The 17,346-nt window shown below is 40.2% G+C and overlaps 1 protein-coding gene across 1 annotated transcript in view; it reads left to right on the forward strand.

Moving 5' to 3' along the window:
- The window catches only part of GRIN3A (glutamate ionotropic receptor NMDA type subunit 3A), a 168,820-nt gene that overhangs the window by 57,498 nt on the left and 93,976 nt on the right, over positions 1-17,346 (forward strand). Inside the window, exon 3 of the mRNA XM_015068959.3 lies at positions 11,891-12,938. Within this exon, the coding sequence (XP_014924445.2) occupies positions 11,891-12,938 (1,048 nt within the window). The remainder of the gene's footprint in view (positions 1-11,890; positions 12,939-17,346) is intronic.

The following is a 17,346-nucleotide window of genomic DNA, read 5'->3' on the forward strand; positions in this document are numbered from 1 at the left end:
TTATTTCTCAAAATTGGTTTTAGTCTTGCCCACCTTTACTCCTTATTGCACTGTAAACACCAGACTCTAGTGAAAGTGAGTAGTTTGACCTGCTGTTCCTAGGGTTAGGCTTTTGCCCATGCTTCTCTTTGGGCCCTGCATGCTAATGAATCTATTGTTGTTAGAGAAAGAGCTCCCTTGGGTTAGTCTTAGCATGAACAAAGACTGTTACTGGGTCTTTAAGAATTCCAAGAGTCTAGTTACTGACAGACCCCTCATTCTCTTGGCCCAAGAAGTCCCTGACCCTTTGGCTTACTAATTATAGTCCTGATAGTGACTCTAGCTTCTAAACAGGCCATAGAATCTTGCCTTTATTCTTTGAACAGCTTCTGCAGGTCAGTTCTCTATCAGATAGCCATGATTAATTCATTTGTACATTCAAAAACATTTGTTGTGAATATCAGGCAAGGCCCTTGGCTAATGCTGGAGACATAAAGAGTAGAAAACCGGGACCTTGATCTCAGGAAGCTTACAACCCCCCTTCTGTTTTCTCACTAAGAGAGGATATGCTCCTCTAATTATCCGTATTTTTTGTAAGTTTGTTTATTTATTTTTGAGAGAAACAGAGAGCGCACTAGCAGGGGAGGGACAGAGAGAGAGGGAGAGAGAATCCCAAGCAGGCTCTGCACTGTCAGCACACAGCCCGACACAGGCCTCGATCCCACGAACTGTGAGATCCTGACCTGAGCCAAAATCAATAGTCGGACGCTGAATCAACTGAGCCATCCAGGTGCCCCCCCCCCCATGTATTTTTTAATCCACTTTCTTTGACTGAGCTGTTTATCATTCGTGAGACAACACCCATTCTACTAGTGATTATTCTCTTGCATTAGCTGGCATTGTTAGGCCCTCTCTTCATTTGTCCTTGAAGAATGGTCCAGCATGCTAGAGACTCGTCCAAGCTGTGTTCATCTTTATACTTGCATAGTCAAGCAATACCAAGACAATACCAAGATTCACTAGGCTTTCATTAATAACAAATGCTGCTTTACTTATTGATTCTGCACATATTGTGTACAGTCTACTATGTGCCAGGTATTGTGAGGCACTAGGAAACTTCAGAAAAAAAAGGCTAAAACAATCTCTGTTAAAAAATCCCAAGATATAAATTGATGGGCCCCATTTTACTCCTGGATGTTAAAAGAAGTCCAGAAGAACTTGAGGCTGCAGGATAGAATTCGAATTTTGAATATTCTTACCCATGGTTACAATAATTTGCTGGCACCATGACCCTAGTGAATTTATTTAATCTTTGGAAACTTTAATTTCCATAACAATAAGGATTCCCACCTTGAAAAGTCAAGTGGTATACCTAGGGTCATTCAGCTAGTACTTTATAAGGGAAGGTTTAAACCAGTTCATCTAAATCCAAATTCTCAATTCAGAATTGATATAAACCTTCCTTAATTGGGATTCCATTACTTTGTAATTCATATTCTTTCAGTCAAAAGCTACATAAATCAGGAGGCATGACTACTCTTGTATAAGCATTCTTGTCCGAAGGACCCTACTGAGCCAAACTAGTTAGCCTGTATGTTTCAGTTGTACTTAGAGAAGATGCAGTTGCATTCAGCATAGGAGCCAGGGGTTGGATGCTGGTAACTCTGGTTCCTTGTATCTTCAAGCAGAATCCATTGCTGTGTGGTGACCTAGTGTGTCCAACTGTTACTCCTAAGTTAGCCCTGTCTGCTAGGGCATCCAAGGTGTCAGTACTTCTAGAAAGCACATGCCTTGGTGTCATGAATCTTAGGGACCTACGCTTAAGGTCTGTGTTTCCAGATGTTTCCAGTAGGAACCCCTGCCACTGAACTAACTTCACTGAAATCCTTTGAACTTGCTGCTCTCTCTGTGTCACTTAAATCATGCCAAGAGCTGAGTCTGAAATTTTCACTAAGTCATGGAAGCCTCAAATAAGGAACATTAGAAAAGAGGTATTCCCTCAGGACCCTATTTTGATAAAAACAAGTCAAATTTGCTTAGTCCAGCATCCAGCAAGTTTTAAACTATGGAATTTTTCCAAATGAGGAGAGCTTCCAAGCTTTTATTTGCCAAAGAGGATATTGTGCTCTTTGTTGACTTTTTCCTTTGTATGCATCTACTATAAAATTTGGAAATATGTCAAGAAGAGGTATGAAAGTATAGAGGGCAATACTGCAGCTCCACTCTGAATTCCAGATCTATCTCTCAGGCCACTTCAGTCTCCAAATCTTCAATCTCTGGATGGATGAATGACTGGTAAAAATACTGCATGATGTGCCAATGCAAGGGCTATGCTATTACTGAAGGGATATCAGCACCTGGGTTAGTGCTGGAGCCAGATCCGGAGAGCTAGAATGAATTCATTTGGGGTATTACACAAAGCAACCAGGAGCAATCCAAGGGCTGGGCACAGACCACAATTGTGGAGAAGAGTCAAGGTCCATACCAAAATTCAGAAGGAAAGGAAAACAGCTTAAGAGGATGGAACAGCTCTAACACAAATGTGAGAGAAAAACACAGAAAGCAAAAGGCGCCAGCCTGTCACTTGTGGCTCACGAAAGCAAGAAAAGGGAGAGTTATATCCATGTGTCTGATTTTTTGAGGTGTACTATTCACACCAATAGTAACACAGCCCAGAATGTATATGAACACAATCACATAGGTTACTATTTTCCTCCTCTTGGGAAAAAAGCCAAGAAGGACAGGAACTGTCCTTCCACTCTGCAGTTTCACTTGTAAGTAACTGAGTTTTGCTGATGTTGGCAAAGCATAGACCCACATGATTCATGTTGGTACATATGTATATTTAATATGTTATTAAATTCCTGTTGCTCTTGTCCCTTAACTGATAGAAATTTATTTTAAAAGGTGAGCTTTGTAAGTTGATGTGATCAATGATTAAAATATGTGGGGCCCTCTGTTCAAAGGAAATTTAGCAATTTCTAATTCCTTTTAAATTCCTTATCCTCAGAGAGGTTTCCCATTGAACCAATTTCTATTTTTGATACTGTCCATCATTCGGGGGAAAACGTATTAGAATTTTAATTCTTTGAACAATTTGTAAATTGCAGATACAAATACTTCCTGGCTGGCTGAGCCCTATTCTTTTGGCAAAGTGATGAAGAGCTCTCATGTCCGATCCGAGCAGAAGACATGGGTCTAATTGCATTTACCCCACAAACATTACTAAGCAGTAACTCTGGCCAGGCAGATTCAAAGATGACTCAGTACTCTGGGTGCTTAGATGAACGCTGAAGTCTCTTTCAGCTTGACAGCCTGCAGTGTTAGGAAGCAGAGCAGTAGGAAGAAAGGATTTATTTATTCCTACCAGTCACTCTGTGGAAGAGACTGCTTTCTGGAATGCGGAGAATGTCAAAATCCACACCCTCACAGGCTTAGGGTTAGAAAAGTCAAAGATGGAGGTAATCATCTGCCAAATACTTGCACTTTAGGATCAATAAGAAGGATTAGAAAGAACAGTTAAGGCATCTTTCACATACAGCTCAAGAAATTGTCTACATTTAATGTTTAATTTGGAGTGCTGTCCCATGCACGGAGAACAAAATGAAAGCAATGTCCTTTGATAGAATTGTACCTTGGGTAACTCTGTGGCTAAGGTGACAAATTCATGTCATCAGGCAAGGGTCTGCTGCAATGAAAGAGGCCACAAAGTGAAAGCTGAACTAATAATAGCTGGCCATACAAATAGGAAACGGGTCTCCGGTGTTATTGAAAAAAATGGGGATGGGGGAGGGGTGGCTAGATGGTAAAAGAAACATTGAAAATAATAAAGGGAAGTAAATAGATGGATTTCAGAGGGAATGGGAGGGGGCCTAGAGTGGCAACAACAGCAATAACAAAATAGTAATTAACTATTACTGTTAACTCAGTGATTAACTGAGGATGGTCAAGAGCTCATTGAACATAAGATCTCCTTTTAACATGACAAAATATTGTATATTGTATAACAATTCTGTTATACAAAGTCCACCGACAGGAAGAGAGGGAAAGAGAGAAAGAAGAGAAAATTCAGAAAAAAAAAAGAGAGAGAAAGGGGCGCTTGGGTGGCTCAGTCGGTTGAGCGTCCGACTTCGGCTCAGGTCGTGATCTCACAGCTCATGAGTTTAAGCCCCGCATCAGGCTCTGTGCTGACAGCTCGGAGCCTGGAGCCTGCTTTGGATTCTATGCATTCCTCTCTCTCTGCCCCAACCCACTCACATTCTGTCTCTGTCTCTCTCAAAAATAAACATTAAAAAAAAATTTTTTTTAAATAATAAGGGAAAGAACAAAAAGAAATAATGAGATAACCATGGATTAACCCACGTGCCAGAAACTAAGAAACATGGAGGAAGGGGAAACCATCTAGAGCCTGGGGAAGAGACACAAAATGAAGATAATTTAGAGAATAAGGAGGAATAGAAAAAAGTCTTGAAGAATTATGAAAAATCACACACATGGATTAAAATAGAAACATCAAATATAAATAGCTAATAATTCAGACAACTGGATCTCTATAGTGGTTGTAAAAGATCAGAACTGGGTGTAAATTCTCTAAAAGACATAAGACTATCCAAAGAAAGAATAGTTTGGGGCCCTCCAATGATAAAGAACAGGGAAAAAAAAACTGTGAGTACTAATTTGTGACAAATGTCAAAGTCTGGAACTTTGGAGAATGTGAGTTTTGATTGGCAGTTAACATGATTGTAGATAATGAGTCACATGGAGAAAAGATGGGATTTCTGAACATTAGTAGATCTCTTCCCAACTCTCCTTTTTTCCCCCACCCCCAGTAAAAGAAGAACAGAAACTTTAAGAATATTCATTTGTGGGGCACCTGGGTGCCTCAGTTGTTAAGCCTCCAACTTCAGCTCAGGTCATGATCTCACAGTTTGTGAGTTCGAGCCCCACGTCAGGTTCTCTGCTGTCAGATGGAGCCCGCTTTGGATCCTCTGTCCTCCCCCACTTTCTCTGCTCCTCCCCGCTCTTGTGCATGCTCTCTCTCAAAAATAAATAAATATAAAAAGAAGTATTCCCTTCTTTCATACTCAGAGAGCTTTATTGAGCTTCTGGTGTAGTCAATAGCTCTGGAGCTAAATTAAAAGTGACCACAAAATAAATATTTAGATTCACTGCATAGGAACAAGTCAACCTGACAAGAATTAGGTGGTGTTGGTGGGAGGGAAGTTGGAGAGAATATCACCAACAGTAATACAGGCAAAGGCAAAAAGTCAAAATGAAGTTCTCACAGGCTAAAAAATGTTATGAAGCTTTGTGGAGGATGAACAAATCTCTCATTCCTCAGGGGCGGAATATTAAATATGATGAGATGATCATGGAAAAAGAGATTCAGCTCATTTTTCAAGACATACAAGAATGAGGATACAGATTTTTTTAATGATACAAAGAAAGTTCCCAAAGGGAAAAATAAATTTTATGGCTCTACAGAGCAAAATAGATTTCCTCATGTACAAATAAGATTAATGGAAGGTGGCAATGGTGGGGGAGGAACAAAGATAAGAGGACAATTTAAAAAGAAATAAAAAACAGGGGTGCCTGGGTGGCTCAGTCGGTTAAGCATCCAACTTCAGCTCAGGTCACGATCTTGCGGTCTGACTTCCAGCCCCACGTCAGGCTCTGTGCTGACAGCTCAGAGCCTGGAGCCTGCTTCAGATTCTATGTCTCCCTCTCTCTTCCCCCCCACCCCCCCTCCACTCACACTCTGTCTCTCTCTCCTTCAAAAATAAATAAACATTTTTTTTAAATTTAAAAAAGAAATACAAAACAAAGGAGGGCAGTAGATATACAAAGATAAGTTGAGTGAAGAAAAGATCAAAGCAGAAATAAACATGACCTATGAACAACTGGGCCAAGGAAGAAGACACAGGAGGAGGAAGATGTATTTAAACAATGGTTTGGTTCCTATGGGGTGAAAATGAAGACTGGAAACAATGGGGTTATTCCAGGACTAGTTCAAAAGAAAGAAAAGATCCAGATTTATGATAAATATAAAAACATATTACCGGTAAAACTACATGCTATGAATGAGAAGTCAGGGGGCAGCAGATCTTAAAATCTATAAGAACATGACATTATTTTTGGTGAGAGATTTTTCTTTAACTTCGGTAAATTTTAGAACAACTTTTTAAAAAGTAAAAATAGTACATGAATAATGTAATTAGGTAAACACTGCAGTTAACATTCTATTATTATGGAATGTAGAAGCATTTGACACACTTGATCACTGCCCCTCCTTGAAACACCTTTTTTACTTGGCTTCGAGCACCCAAAACAGCCTGCTCTTCTCTTATTTCTCTGGTTGCTTCTCAGTTCCCTTTGCTAGTCCTTCCTCAACGGCACCACCTTCGAGTGTTAGAGAGCCCCAGATTTACTCCTCGGACTTCTCATCTGCACAAATATCGTGTCCAGAGGGAAGGCTTCCAATTTTGTAGCTCCAGTCCCACCTCATTCCTGAGCTCCACACCATCGCTAACCACCTATCTGACATCTACACTTCAATTTCTGTAAGTTATCTCTAACTTAACCTAAGCAAACTGAACTGGTGGTTCTCACCTACCTCAAACCTGGTTCTCCTGACAGTTTTCTCTCAGTGGAAACTCCAGGCCTCCACTTGTTTGGGGCAAAAACTTTGGTGTCATCCTTTCCTCTCCTTTTCCTAGCAACCATATCTGAGCCATCAGCAAATCCTGTCATCCATCCCCCCACCCCCCCTTCAAAAATCTGACTAATTCTTCACACCTTCACTGCTACCACCTCCGGCTAAGCCATCATCACCTTTTGTATGGGTGTTGGAAACAGCCCCTTAACTGGTCCTTCTGCTGCTGCTCTTGTCTTTTTTCAGTTCTTTGTCAACACAGCACTGTGGTGATCCTGTTAAAATGGAAGTCATGTCAAATTGCTTCTCAGCTCAAAACCCACCACTGGCTTTCCGTCTCAGGCAGAGAAGAAACAAAGTCCTTACAGTGACCCACAACATGTGTTTTCCCCAGCTCTCACTACCCATAAATTTTCTCTGACTTTGTCTTAAACTTTCATGCCCCCTCACTCCCCTCTGTGTTCCTCACACATCAGATACGACCCCACTTCCAAGAAAGCTGAACCTGGTGCTCGCTCTATAGGGAATGCTCTACCCGGATCTCCTCCTCCCAGTTAGCTCCTTCCCTTTCTTTACTCTTTACTTCTTTACTCAAATACTTCTTTCTCTGAGAGGCCTTTGTTAGCCTCTCTCATTTAAAATTTCACCCCACTATGGCCGCCCCAGGCACATCTTCTTTCCTTACTCTGCTTTATTTTTCCTCCTTTGCCCTTAGCAGCTCTAATATCCCATACAGAGTACCTACTTATCACATTTATTCTGTCTCTTTCAGTAGACTATAAGCTACATAGATTTGCATCTGTTTTGCTCACTACTGTATTCCCTACCTAGCACAGTGCCTGGCACATAGTACTGTTGAATGAATCAATGAGTGAATGGGGGACGTGTTGTTTTTAGTATCTTTGTTCATTTGTTTTCATGAATAAGAAAATCCTTTAATTAGCATGTCAAGTCTTGTGTGCAAATGTGGCTTCTAAAATGTATCTTAAATGTAGTTGACACTGATCTTGCTTACACCGTGAACTGTCTCAAAAACAGTTTTTATATAATTTGCAAAGTACACATTTTATCTCGGTTCCTGTACAACTCAACACATATTCTTAATTAGTGAGATAATTGGGAGCTTTTACAAAAGTGATAAGTTACCTCAATGCAAATTAACTAATGAGCTTCATTCTTTCAAGCAGAGTGGTATCTTGGGAGGTGTACTGATAAAAAAACATGGATACCTGACTGCTTTGTTAAACAGCCCACACGAAAGGCATGGTGCTAAACTAGGTTCTTACTCAGAGTGAGATCCAAGCCCTTACCATACATGACAAAGCTATTGTCATATTCTTCTAAGTGGTCTCCTGGTCACCATCTCTTCCTTTCTATATGCACAGTGTACCTGTCTCTAGATCAATATTAACAATGCAGACCTCTGGTTATATCCATTACTCTGCTCAGAAGTCTTCACGGGTCCCCCTTTCCTATTAAATAAAATCCTATCTCATAAAATGGACATGGAAAACCTCTACAGTCTAGTTGCAATCTGCTTTTCCTACATTATTTTCTCATATTTTTCTACCCTGGTCTCTAATTCGATTGTTCTGCCTTCTACCCCTTGTTATATTTTCCACCTCCCTACCTTTCCTCAGAACATTCTGGAAGCCGGAAGTTTTATTTAGAATTCATTTCTAGGCTAGAGCAGTAGTGTGATCAACACAGAGTGTGGTGATATTATTGGTCCCTGTGACTCAGGCTCTAAATTTCTGTTGAAAGAATTTAAGATCACATTTCTCTTTTTTAAAACCCACATTGCTATATGGGCTTACACTGAGCTGATATTCAGCTAAATACTCCAGGACTTATATATGTGACCTTCCATCAAACTGAGTTTCACACATTCTTGGTGTGGTTTGTGTGCTAAATGCAACGCTATACATTTGGTGCCTTAAAATCACTACTTTTCTTTTTGAAGAATATATATCTCCTGCCTCTGCCATCTTTTCTCCACTTACACTGCTATTACCTTAGCTTTTGCCACCTTAAGCCCCTTATGAAGCTAGCAGAGAGAGAAGCAAGAAAAAGAGGGAAGGAGCATTATTCCCACATAATGAAAGTGTGCTCAGCCCCCTCCTTCTTACAGATCATTGCCTATATAGCTGGCTGGGAAAAAAAAAAAAAAAACTTTTTAAAATCAAATCTGATGGTCATGCCCTTCCCCAGATAAAATCTCTGCAATGGCTCCCCATTACCTTCATCATAATCTCAGACCTTTTGAAATTCATTTCCCACCTTCATCTCCAGCCTTATTTCACACTTATCATCACGCAGCTTGCACTCTGTGGCTTTTGCACACACATCTCCCTGAGTGAATAGCATCAGTCCCCAGCTTCTCTTCCTGGCTAACTATTCATTCTTACAGACTCAACTCTGACACCTCCTCCTCTAAGATTTCCTATCATCTCTACAGTAGAATGTGCAAGTGCCTTTGCTCTCTGTTCCAATGGCACCCAGATTTACCTCTAACATGACACCCATTATACTGGTTGAGCATTGCCTGTTTGCTTTTCTTTCTCCCCATCGGTAGACTTTAAGGTCCTTGAGAATGAGTGTGCCTTTCATCTCTGTAACTCTAATGTTAAGAACAGTGCTTTTATCAGTTTCTCTTGCCAATAAAGTTATTCCCGATTTTTCTTTTTCTTGTTCATCCAAGAAGAATATAGGGCAGAATAAAAAGGAACATGATAGAAACTGATTTAAGCAAGAGTAAGATTTCACCCTTTTAATTTTTTTAACTAGTATAGGGAGGCACTGAAACTTTACTACACACTCTTATTACATTACAAAGAATACATAGTGAGGGTGACTATAACTAAAAGCTATCAGTGAAATTATTTTAATTTGCCTTCTCCATTAAACGGAAATAAAATAGACAGATGATCTGTAAATGGGGATTCTCTGAGACCCAATTTCTTGGTGTCAATTGCATAATGAAGCAGGCACTGGGTTTTCTGGCCTGGGAAAATTGAAGACATTTAGATGCAGATTGATTAGTCTTTCTGTGAGAAATGAATGCCTCGGAGACAACTGAGCATTGCCCTTGAGTTACGGCCATATTGAATGTGACTTAACATATTGATGAAACATACTTTTTACTGGAATGAGAGAGTTACATAATCTCTGAAAGATTTCTTTTCAGAGATGATTTAAGTATGTATTTTTTCAGTGGCAGTCCTTCAAGGGTCCATCCAGCTAAAAATCTATACTCATTAAGCCCCAGATATTCTTAAAATAGTAAAGGGCGTCTCCTACAACTCCAGATTTACTTTCCTGATCAACAAATTGACCAGATGAAATTAACCTATTTACTACAAACCATTTTGTTCCCTAGGCTGTCAGCGTGTATGTGTGTGTGCGCACGTGTGTGTGTGTGTGTGTGTGTGTGTGTGTGTGTGGACACAGCTAATAGTAGATTGCTCATTAAAAACACAATTGTAGTCACCCTTTATAGTACCTAGGTAATTATCGATTGATTGATTTGTATATTTTAATGATTTGGTTCCTACTTGTCTAAAGAAACATAAAACTATGTTAAAATCTAAGATAACTGAGACTTCATTACTTGTTGCAAAATAGAATTTATTCTAACTGGTAGAGTCCCACCGGGGAGTGCTAACATGAATAATTAACCATTACATGCAGTCTACCAAAATGAGCAGTTTCATTGCATTTAGTGATAGTAGCAATCTTCAAATGTGATTTACATTTATATCTCTAATGAAAATTAGTACATTCTTCACACTTTCTGATTTTTCTATGCCCCTTCTGTGGCAGCATAACTTCTTAATACTTGTGTATGCATTTGTCAATTACTGAGTAATGCTGGTGGCAGGTAATGGATGAATGTGTTTTGCCAAGAACCTAGACTTGTATCTGCTGATTCCTCAAAAAAACCTGTATGTTATATTCCACGTTTCATTGTAATTCCTTTTAGTTTAACATAGGTCTTGGGTAACCTCTATGAGTTTCTCATAATGCAGTACTTTGTGTCTCCAACAAGAGAAATCCTATTAGATGATAGGGAAAAGTGACCTGGGGACAGCCTTGATTGAAACAACTTGAATGACATTAAATAATAGCTACCATATCCAAAACATTTGCCCTGTGTAAAAAGGTGTGGTATATATTTTACATGCATTATTTCCAACTCTTGTAGTGGAGGAAGTACTATTTTCCCCATTTTGCTGAAGACAAAACTGAATCTTAAGAGTTTAGTAAATTGGTCTCCAAGGACGATGCTAGAAGGTGGCTGGACCAAAATTCAAACAGAGATTATGTGTCTGACGTTAAAGTCTAGGCTTTTCTTCTGTCACAGGCCATAATTAAGAGTACAAAAGTGCCCAAGCTTGTATGTTACCTTGTAGTGCCTTATCTTCCCAGACTCTGACCAAGCATTTTCCTGTCTTGCCCATATCAGAACATACTTGACAGTGTCTGGTTTCAGGGTTAGGAATCAGGATATCATTCACTTGGTAATTTTCCTTTCTTTGACTTGGGCAGAGAAGCTCTCTCCAGAGCCAGAGCCAATTGTTTTTCTCTAATGATTTAGAGGGAGGGCAGCCTGAGGCTATCCTGAGATCTGCAAGTCTATTTATCATCTTTCACTTTGTTCCATGGATGATATCCAACATACCTGCTGCTTTGACTGGCCTCATGGGGACAAATGTGTTCCACTCTGAAAAGAGAAGTATTGAAAGTAAAATTTGGCTGTTTTCTGGAATTACGGATGCAATTTTTAAGTAATTATAAAAGTATAAGCATACTTATTAAAACTCATTCCCTGCCCCAAAAAGAAATTTGGTGAGCTGATTTCATTGCAACAGAATATAGTGAAGAGTAGAAATGATACATGTTAAAGATGCTGAGAACCTCCATAGCTTAGAAAGTTGTAAGAATATAGAATAAACAGTTAACAATGGGAAACAATTAACACATCCCTTAACTGAGAAGAAAAGGTATCTGGAGTAAGACCAAGAGCCAAGCACCTAACCCAGATGTTAGAACCTGAGGGTGAGATCTCATTTGCTCAGTGAAATAGGACTCTTTTCTTAGAAGGAGTCCAATTCATTAATTCCAGAAGAAGTTACAGGCAATGCCTTTAAAAAATTTAGAGTTTCTTTTTATTAAGATAGGGAAGCAAAGATGAGCACTGTTTCCTGTCTTTGGCCTCACCTCTCTTCCTTACTTTTTGCCTTTGCTCCTCTTTGCCAGGTTTCTAGCTAACACCACTTTCAGAGGCCTCAGTGGTTCCATCAGAGTAAAAGGTTCCACTATCATCAGCTCAGAAAACAACTTTTTCATCTGGAATCTGCAACATGACCCCATGGGAAAGCCAATGTGGACCCGCCTGGGCAGATGGCAAGGGGGGAAGATTGTCATGGACTATGGAATATGGCCAGAGCAGGCCCAGAGGCACAAAACCCACTTCCAACATCCAAGTAAACTACACCTGAGAGTGGTTACCCTGATCGAGCATCCATTTGTCTTCACGCGGGAGGTAGATGATGAAGGCTTGTGTCCTGCTGGCCAACTCTGTCTAAACCCCTTGACTAATGACTCTTCTGTATTGGACGGCCTTTTTAGCAGCCTCCATAGCAGTAATGATACAGTGCCCATCAAATTCAAGAAGTGCTGCTATGGATATTGCATTGATCTGCTGGAAAAGCTAGCGGAAGACATGAACTTTGACTTTGACCTCTATATTGTTGGGGATGGCAAGTATGGAGCCTGGAAAAATGGGCACTGGACTGGGCTGGTGGGTGATCTTCTGAGTGGGTCAGCCCACCTGGCAGTCACTTCCTTCAGCATCAATACTGCACGAAGCCAGGTGATCGATTTTACCAGCCCTTTCTTTTCCACCAGCTTGGGCATCTTAGTGAGGACCCGAGACACAGCGGCTCCCATTGGAGCCTTCATGTGGCCACTCCACTGGACAATGTGGCTGGGGATTTTTGTGGCTCTGCACATCACTGCCATCTTCCTCACTCTGTATGAATGGAAGAGCCCCTTTGGTATGACTCCCAAGGGGCGAAATAGAAGTAAAGTCTTCTCCTTCTCTTCAGCCTTGAATGTCTGTTATGCCCTCTTGTTTGGTAGAACAGCAGCCATCAAACCCCCCAAATGCTGGACTGGCAGGTTTCTAATGAACCTTTGGGCCATTTTCTGTATGTTTTGCCTCTCTACATACACGGCGAACTTGGCTGCTGTCATGGTAGGCGAGAAGATCTATGAAGAGCTTTCTGGAATACATGATCCTAAGGTAATACTCCTTTTTACTCTAGCTTTCTTTATCACCCATTATAACTCCATACATTGTGTCTTAAGCTGTGGTATGTCTGTGTTCTTTCATCTAACACAAGAATATTCTCTCAGCCATCTATAGAGACTAAGAACTAAATTAAATATTTTATTGTTTTATTGAATGAGACAAAAAAAGTGAGAGGGTTCTGGGGTGTTTGTGCTAGAGAAGGTCTTTTTGTAAGGGCGTCTATTAGTAAGTTTCTCTTGTGTTATTTGTGCATCTGACAGAATGTCCATCAAAGAATAGACTTACAAAGTATTTTTACCCAACGCAGACTGCAAAAACTGATTTATTACTTCTCTTGGGAATTAATGAAAATAAATAGTAGGATGTGTGTTTTAAATTGTAAAGAAGAGTTAGAATTAAAGAGTTAAAATTAAAGAACTAACATTTAGTCAGACACGACAGAACTCAATGGGCATAGAATAAGGAGTACTAAACTAACTGAAGTGGCAAGATTAGTTATGAACAGGGTGTCTTTACACAATACGGAAAGCTGTACAGCTGGCCAACTTGGCTGAGGGGATGATGCCAACAGTCACATTATAATGTCCAAGGACATTCAAAGAAGTATATCTATTCTAGGCTGCCTTTGATATCCTAGATATCTACCTGACCCTAAGAGTTGAAGGGAGGAGATGGATGGAGTTCAGGCAAATAGGTAAAGCAGTGGTGATACTCAAGGAGAGCCATATTTGTGTTCTCTCTGGATTAAAACAGGACCCCTTCCAGTGACTAGGGGTATGGAGAACCTAGTCCAACCTGACTTGTAGTGAGGAGGTGGTTGTCAGGGTTCAAGGGAATTGGAGTAAGACCCAAGGGAGCACTACAGTCCTGACAGGGAACAGAATTCAGATCCAGGACAAGAGTGTTCCAATGTGCACGACCCACCTAGGAGAGATTAGAGAAAGTTGTAATTCAGTGGGCGTTCCTGGGATGCACTGTGTTTAAAACAACTTGAGCTCAGCTGAGCATTTCAAATTGGGAAATACTGATGCCTTTTCAAATACTCCTTTCACACCAAGTCTCAAGGTATTGAACCTTTAGTATAAATTTATATTAAACATTTATTTTTTTAGTTTTTTTAGTGTTTTATTTATTTTTGAGGGAGAGTTGGAGTGTGAGTGGGGCAGGGGCAGAGAGAGATGGAGACACAGAATCCAAAGCAGGCTATGGGCAGGGAGAAGGGCACTTGTTGGGATGAGCACTAGGTGTTGTAGGGAAACCAATCTGACAATAAATTATATTTAAAAAATAAAAAATAAAATCAGAGAGAAATTAAAAAAACAAAGCAGGCTCCAGGATAAGCTGTCAGCACAGAGCCCAACGCAGGACTCGAACTCATGAACCGTGAGATCATGACCTGAGCCAAATCAGATGCTTAAGCGACTGAGCCACCCAGGCGCCCTTCCATTAAACATTTTAAATTAATTTCATAGATCACCAACATATAAGACATTTGTAACTGTCTTTATCAAATGATGGAGTGGCCCAGAGGGCTGGTGGCAGCTTTAGAGAATTCTCATAAATGGTTTGTACTAAGATATACGATCTGTTCTGCAAACAAATGTACATGAGAAACTTGACCCATACACTGCAAACCTCCTGGTAAGTGACATGAACCTCATGAGAAGGTTCAACAAACAATGGCTTACTGATCAGGCAAGGAACTGCATTGCCTTTTAATTCACACTCAGGGTTTTAGGTTAGGAGCTGGAATTTAGTGAACACCAATAAGTCTGTAGCATAAGTAAATGTGTCACCCTTAAGAGAGATTTTCATGATGCTTCAGCATTTGTGCTTTGCAGTGGTATTAGCAGCCTCTGTTTATTCTTTGCCTGACTAGACCTGTAGACCTCCCAAAGATTCATTGTCTTGTTAGAGGCTTAGCTAGATTTTTTACATGAATCTTGCCAATACGATGCTTAAATTACAAACTCAGAGTGGGAACCATTCAATGCAATCTAGTACAAAAAACAAACTAATATATGGCTGTCGTGAAGATTCCAGACCATTATCTAACGTAAAAAGGTGAATACAATACTGACTAAAGTTTCATTAATCAAAACCAAGGATTATCAGAATGAAGTCACGGATCCTGTGTGCGAGAAGCCTGAAGCAATGATTATTTTAGGGGATTAAATAAACATGAAGATAAACTGTACACAGCAGTAAAACAATTTCTTTAAGCAAAAAGAGACACTCATTGCATCCCCAACTCCACCAGAATAAAAGGTGAAGTTTTTATAAATCTAACCCCACCCCCAAGACAAAGTGAGCAGAACTAGACAAAGCCGACTATGTGTTATAGCTAGTAAGTTCTTAATGCAGTGGGACAAGCCTAAATCTAAAATGCTTTCAATTTGAGATAATAAATGAATTTCCACTAAAGTTCCCCCCAGTAGTATGTGTTTCTTCCCTAGTGTTGTTTCTATGTTGCAAAGTCTCTCATTTATAGGTTTTGGTCACATAAAGATACCCAGGTTATTTGACTAAGTACTTGACATTCTGGACTTTGGGCGAATGACATTAGTGACAGAATTGTTCAGTTTTCATCCAGATATGTGGTATTATGCAAATGATAGAATGTCTTCACCCTCCCACAGAGAGATATGATTAAAATCATTTTCATGCCCTTTCAGTCATCAGTATTCATTCTTAAGTGTATTGCAGTTACTCACGGGCACTTTTCGTCCTACTGATGCTAAGCTCTTTAGGGGACTTATCTTTTTCTTGTACTAAATGATGTCAAGAAATTCAGAAGTAAATAAGACCGGTATCGGAGAAAACAACTTAGAAAGTTGTAAACGTGCTGAAGTTTAAAAACATGAAGTACTGTCAAAGTTCAAGGAAAGGGTGATCACCTTCCACTTTAGTATACCAAAGGAAAGCTTAATTAACAAGATAAAAATGTGTGCTTATTCTTGAAAAACACTTGGAAGTTGGACATGTATGTGTGTCAAGGACATAGGAATGGTCATTCCAAGCAAAGCAACAGAATGAACTACTTTGAGGTGGAAAGTACAAGGCACAATCAGGATATATTGAGAAGTTCAATTTAGCCATAGCATATGTTCCACGAAACGAAGGAGGTGAAGTCCTTGTCTAAAAGTTAAGTTCAGTGGCGCCTGAGTGGCTCAGTCAGTTGAGCGTCCAACTTCGGCTCAGGTAGTGATCTCACGGTTTATGAGTTCAAGCCCTGCCTGCATCAGGTTCATTGCTGTCAGTGTGGAGCCCACTTCGGATCCTCTGCCCCCATCTCTTTCTGCCCCTCCCCCCTCAGAATAAAATAAACATTAAAAAATAATAATAAAATAATAAAAATTAAGTTCACTTGAGATAACAGAAGATCTCTGACATCAAGCTAAGACAGGTGAACTTCACCTGACAGTAGAGATCTACTGACATTTAAAAAAAAATTTTTTTTAATGTTTATTTGTATTTGAGAGAGAGAGAGACAGTGAGCAAGCAGGGGAGGGGCAGAGAAAGAGAGACATAATCTGAAGCAGATCTCAGAGCCCAACGCAGGGCTCTAACTCCCAAGCTGTGAGATCATGACCTGAGCCAAAGTCGGACGCTCAACCGAACGAGCCACCCAGGCTCCCCATTCACTGACGTTCTTGAACAATAGAATAGCAGAGTGGAACAGTATCCATTTAGGAGGATGGTTGCTCTGGCAGCAGCGTGTAAATAAGATTAGAAGAGAAAGACAATGAATAGAGTGAAGTTGTAGCTATAGTCACTGATAGAAGACAGATGCAAGACATATGGTGGTGATCAAGTCACTAGGACTTGACAGTTAACTGAGTGTGAGAGGCAACAGAGTCTCCTTCAAAGTTGCAGGTCTGAGTGTCTGACATGGCAGTACCATTCAAGGAAGCAGAAAAGGCAAGTCGTGGACTAGAAAATACAGTGATCAGTTCAGTTTCATACGTGGCATTTTAAAATCTGTTTTGGACATTCAGGCAACATGCAGCAGGCATTTGGAAGCCCGAGTTCAGGAGTGAGATTGAAAGCTGGTGGGACTCCTGGCCAGAAGGTGATCCTGTGTATTAAAGCCTTAAGAGAGTATGAGATTCCCAAGGGGGAAGGTGGTAGGGAGAAAAATTGCTATTTGAAGGAAAGCAACAGGCATAAAGGAGTCCCAAGCTGTTGGAGAAGAGGATTTGAGGAGAGACAAGGTAGAAAATAAGGAGATAAGGTGCCCTGTAATGAAGTCACACAGACCCCTCTTTCTGTAGCTTGAATTTTTACTTTTTTGAGGTGAAGATTGATATTATCCTACCTGCCATGTCTAGCTTCTTGCTAGTGTTATCAGAGAGGACAAGGGCTGACCAGCGCCTAGTCCAAACCGTGAGAATTATTA

This window comes from Acinonyx jubatus, chromosome D4 (genome assembly GCF_027475565.1).
Source record: "Acinonyx jubatus isolate Ajub_Pintada_27869175 chromosome D4, VMU_Ajub_asm_v1.0, whole genome shotgun sequence".
NCBI classification, from domain to species: Eukaryota; Metazoa; Chordata; class Mammalia; order Carnivora; family Felidae; genus Acinonyx; species Acinonyx jubatus.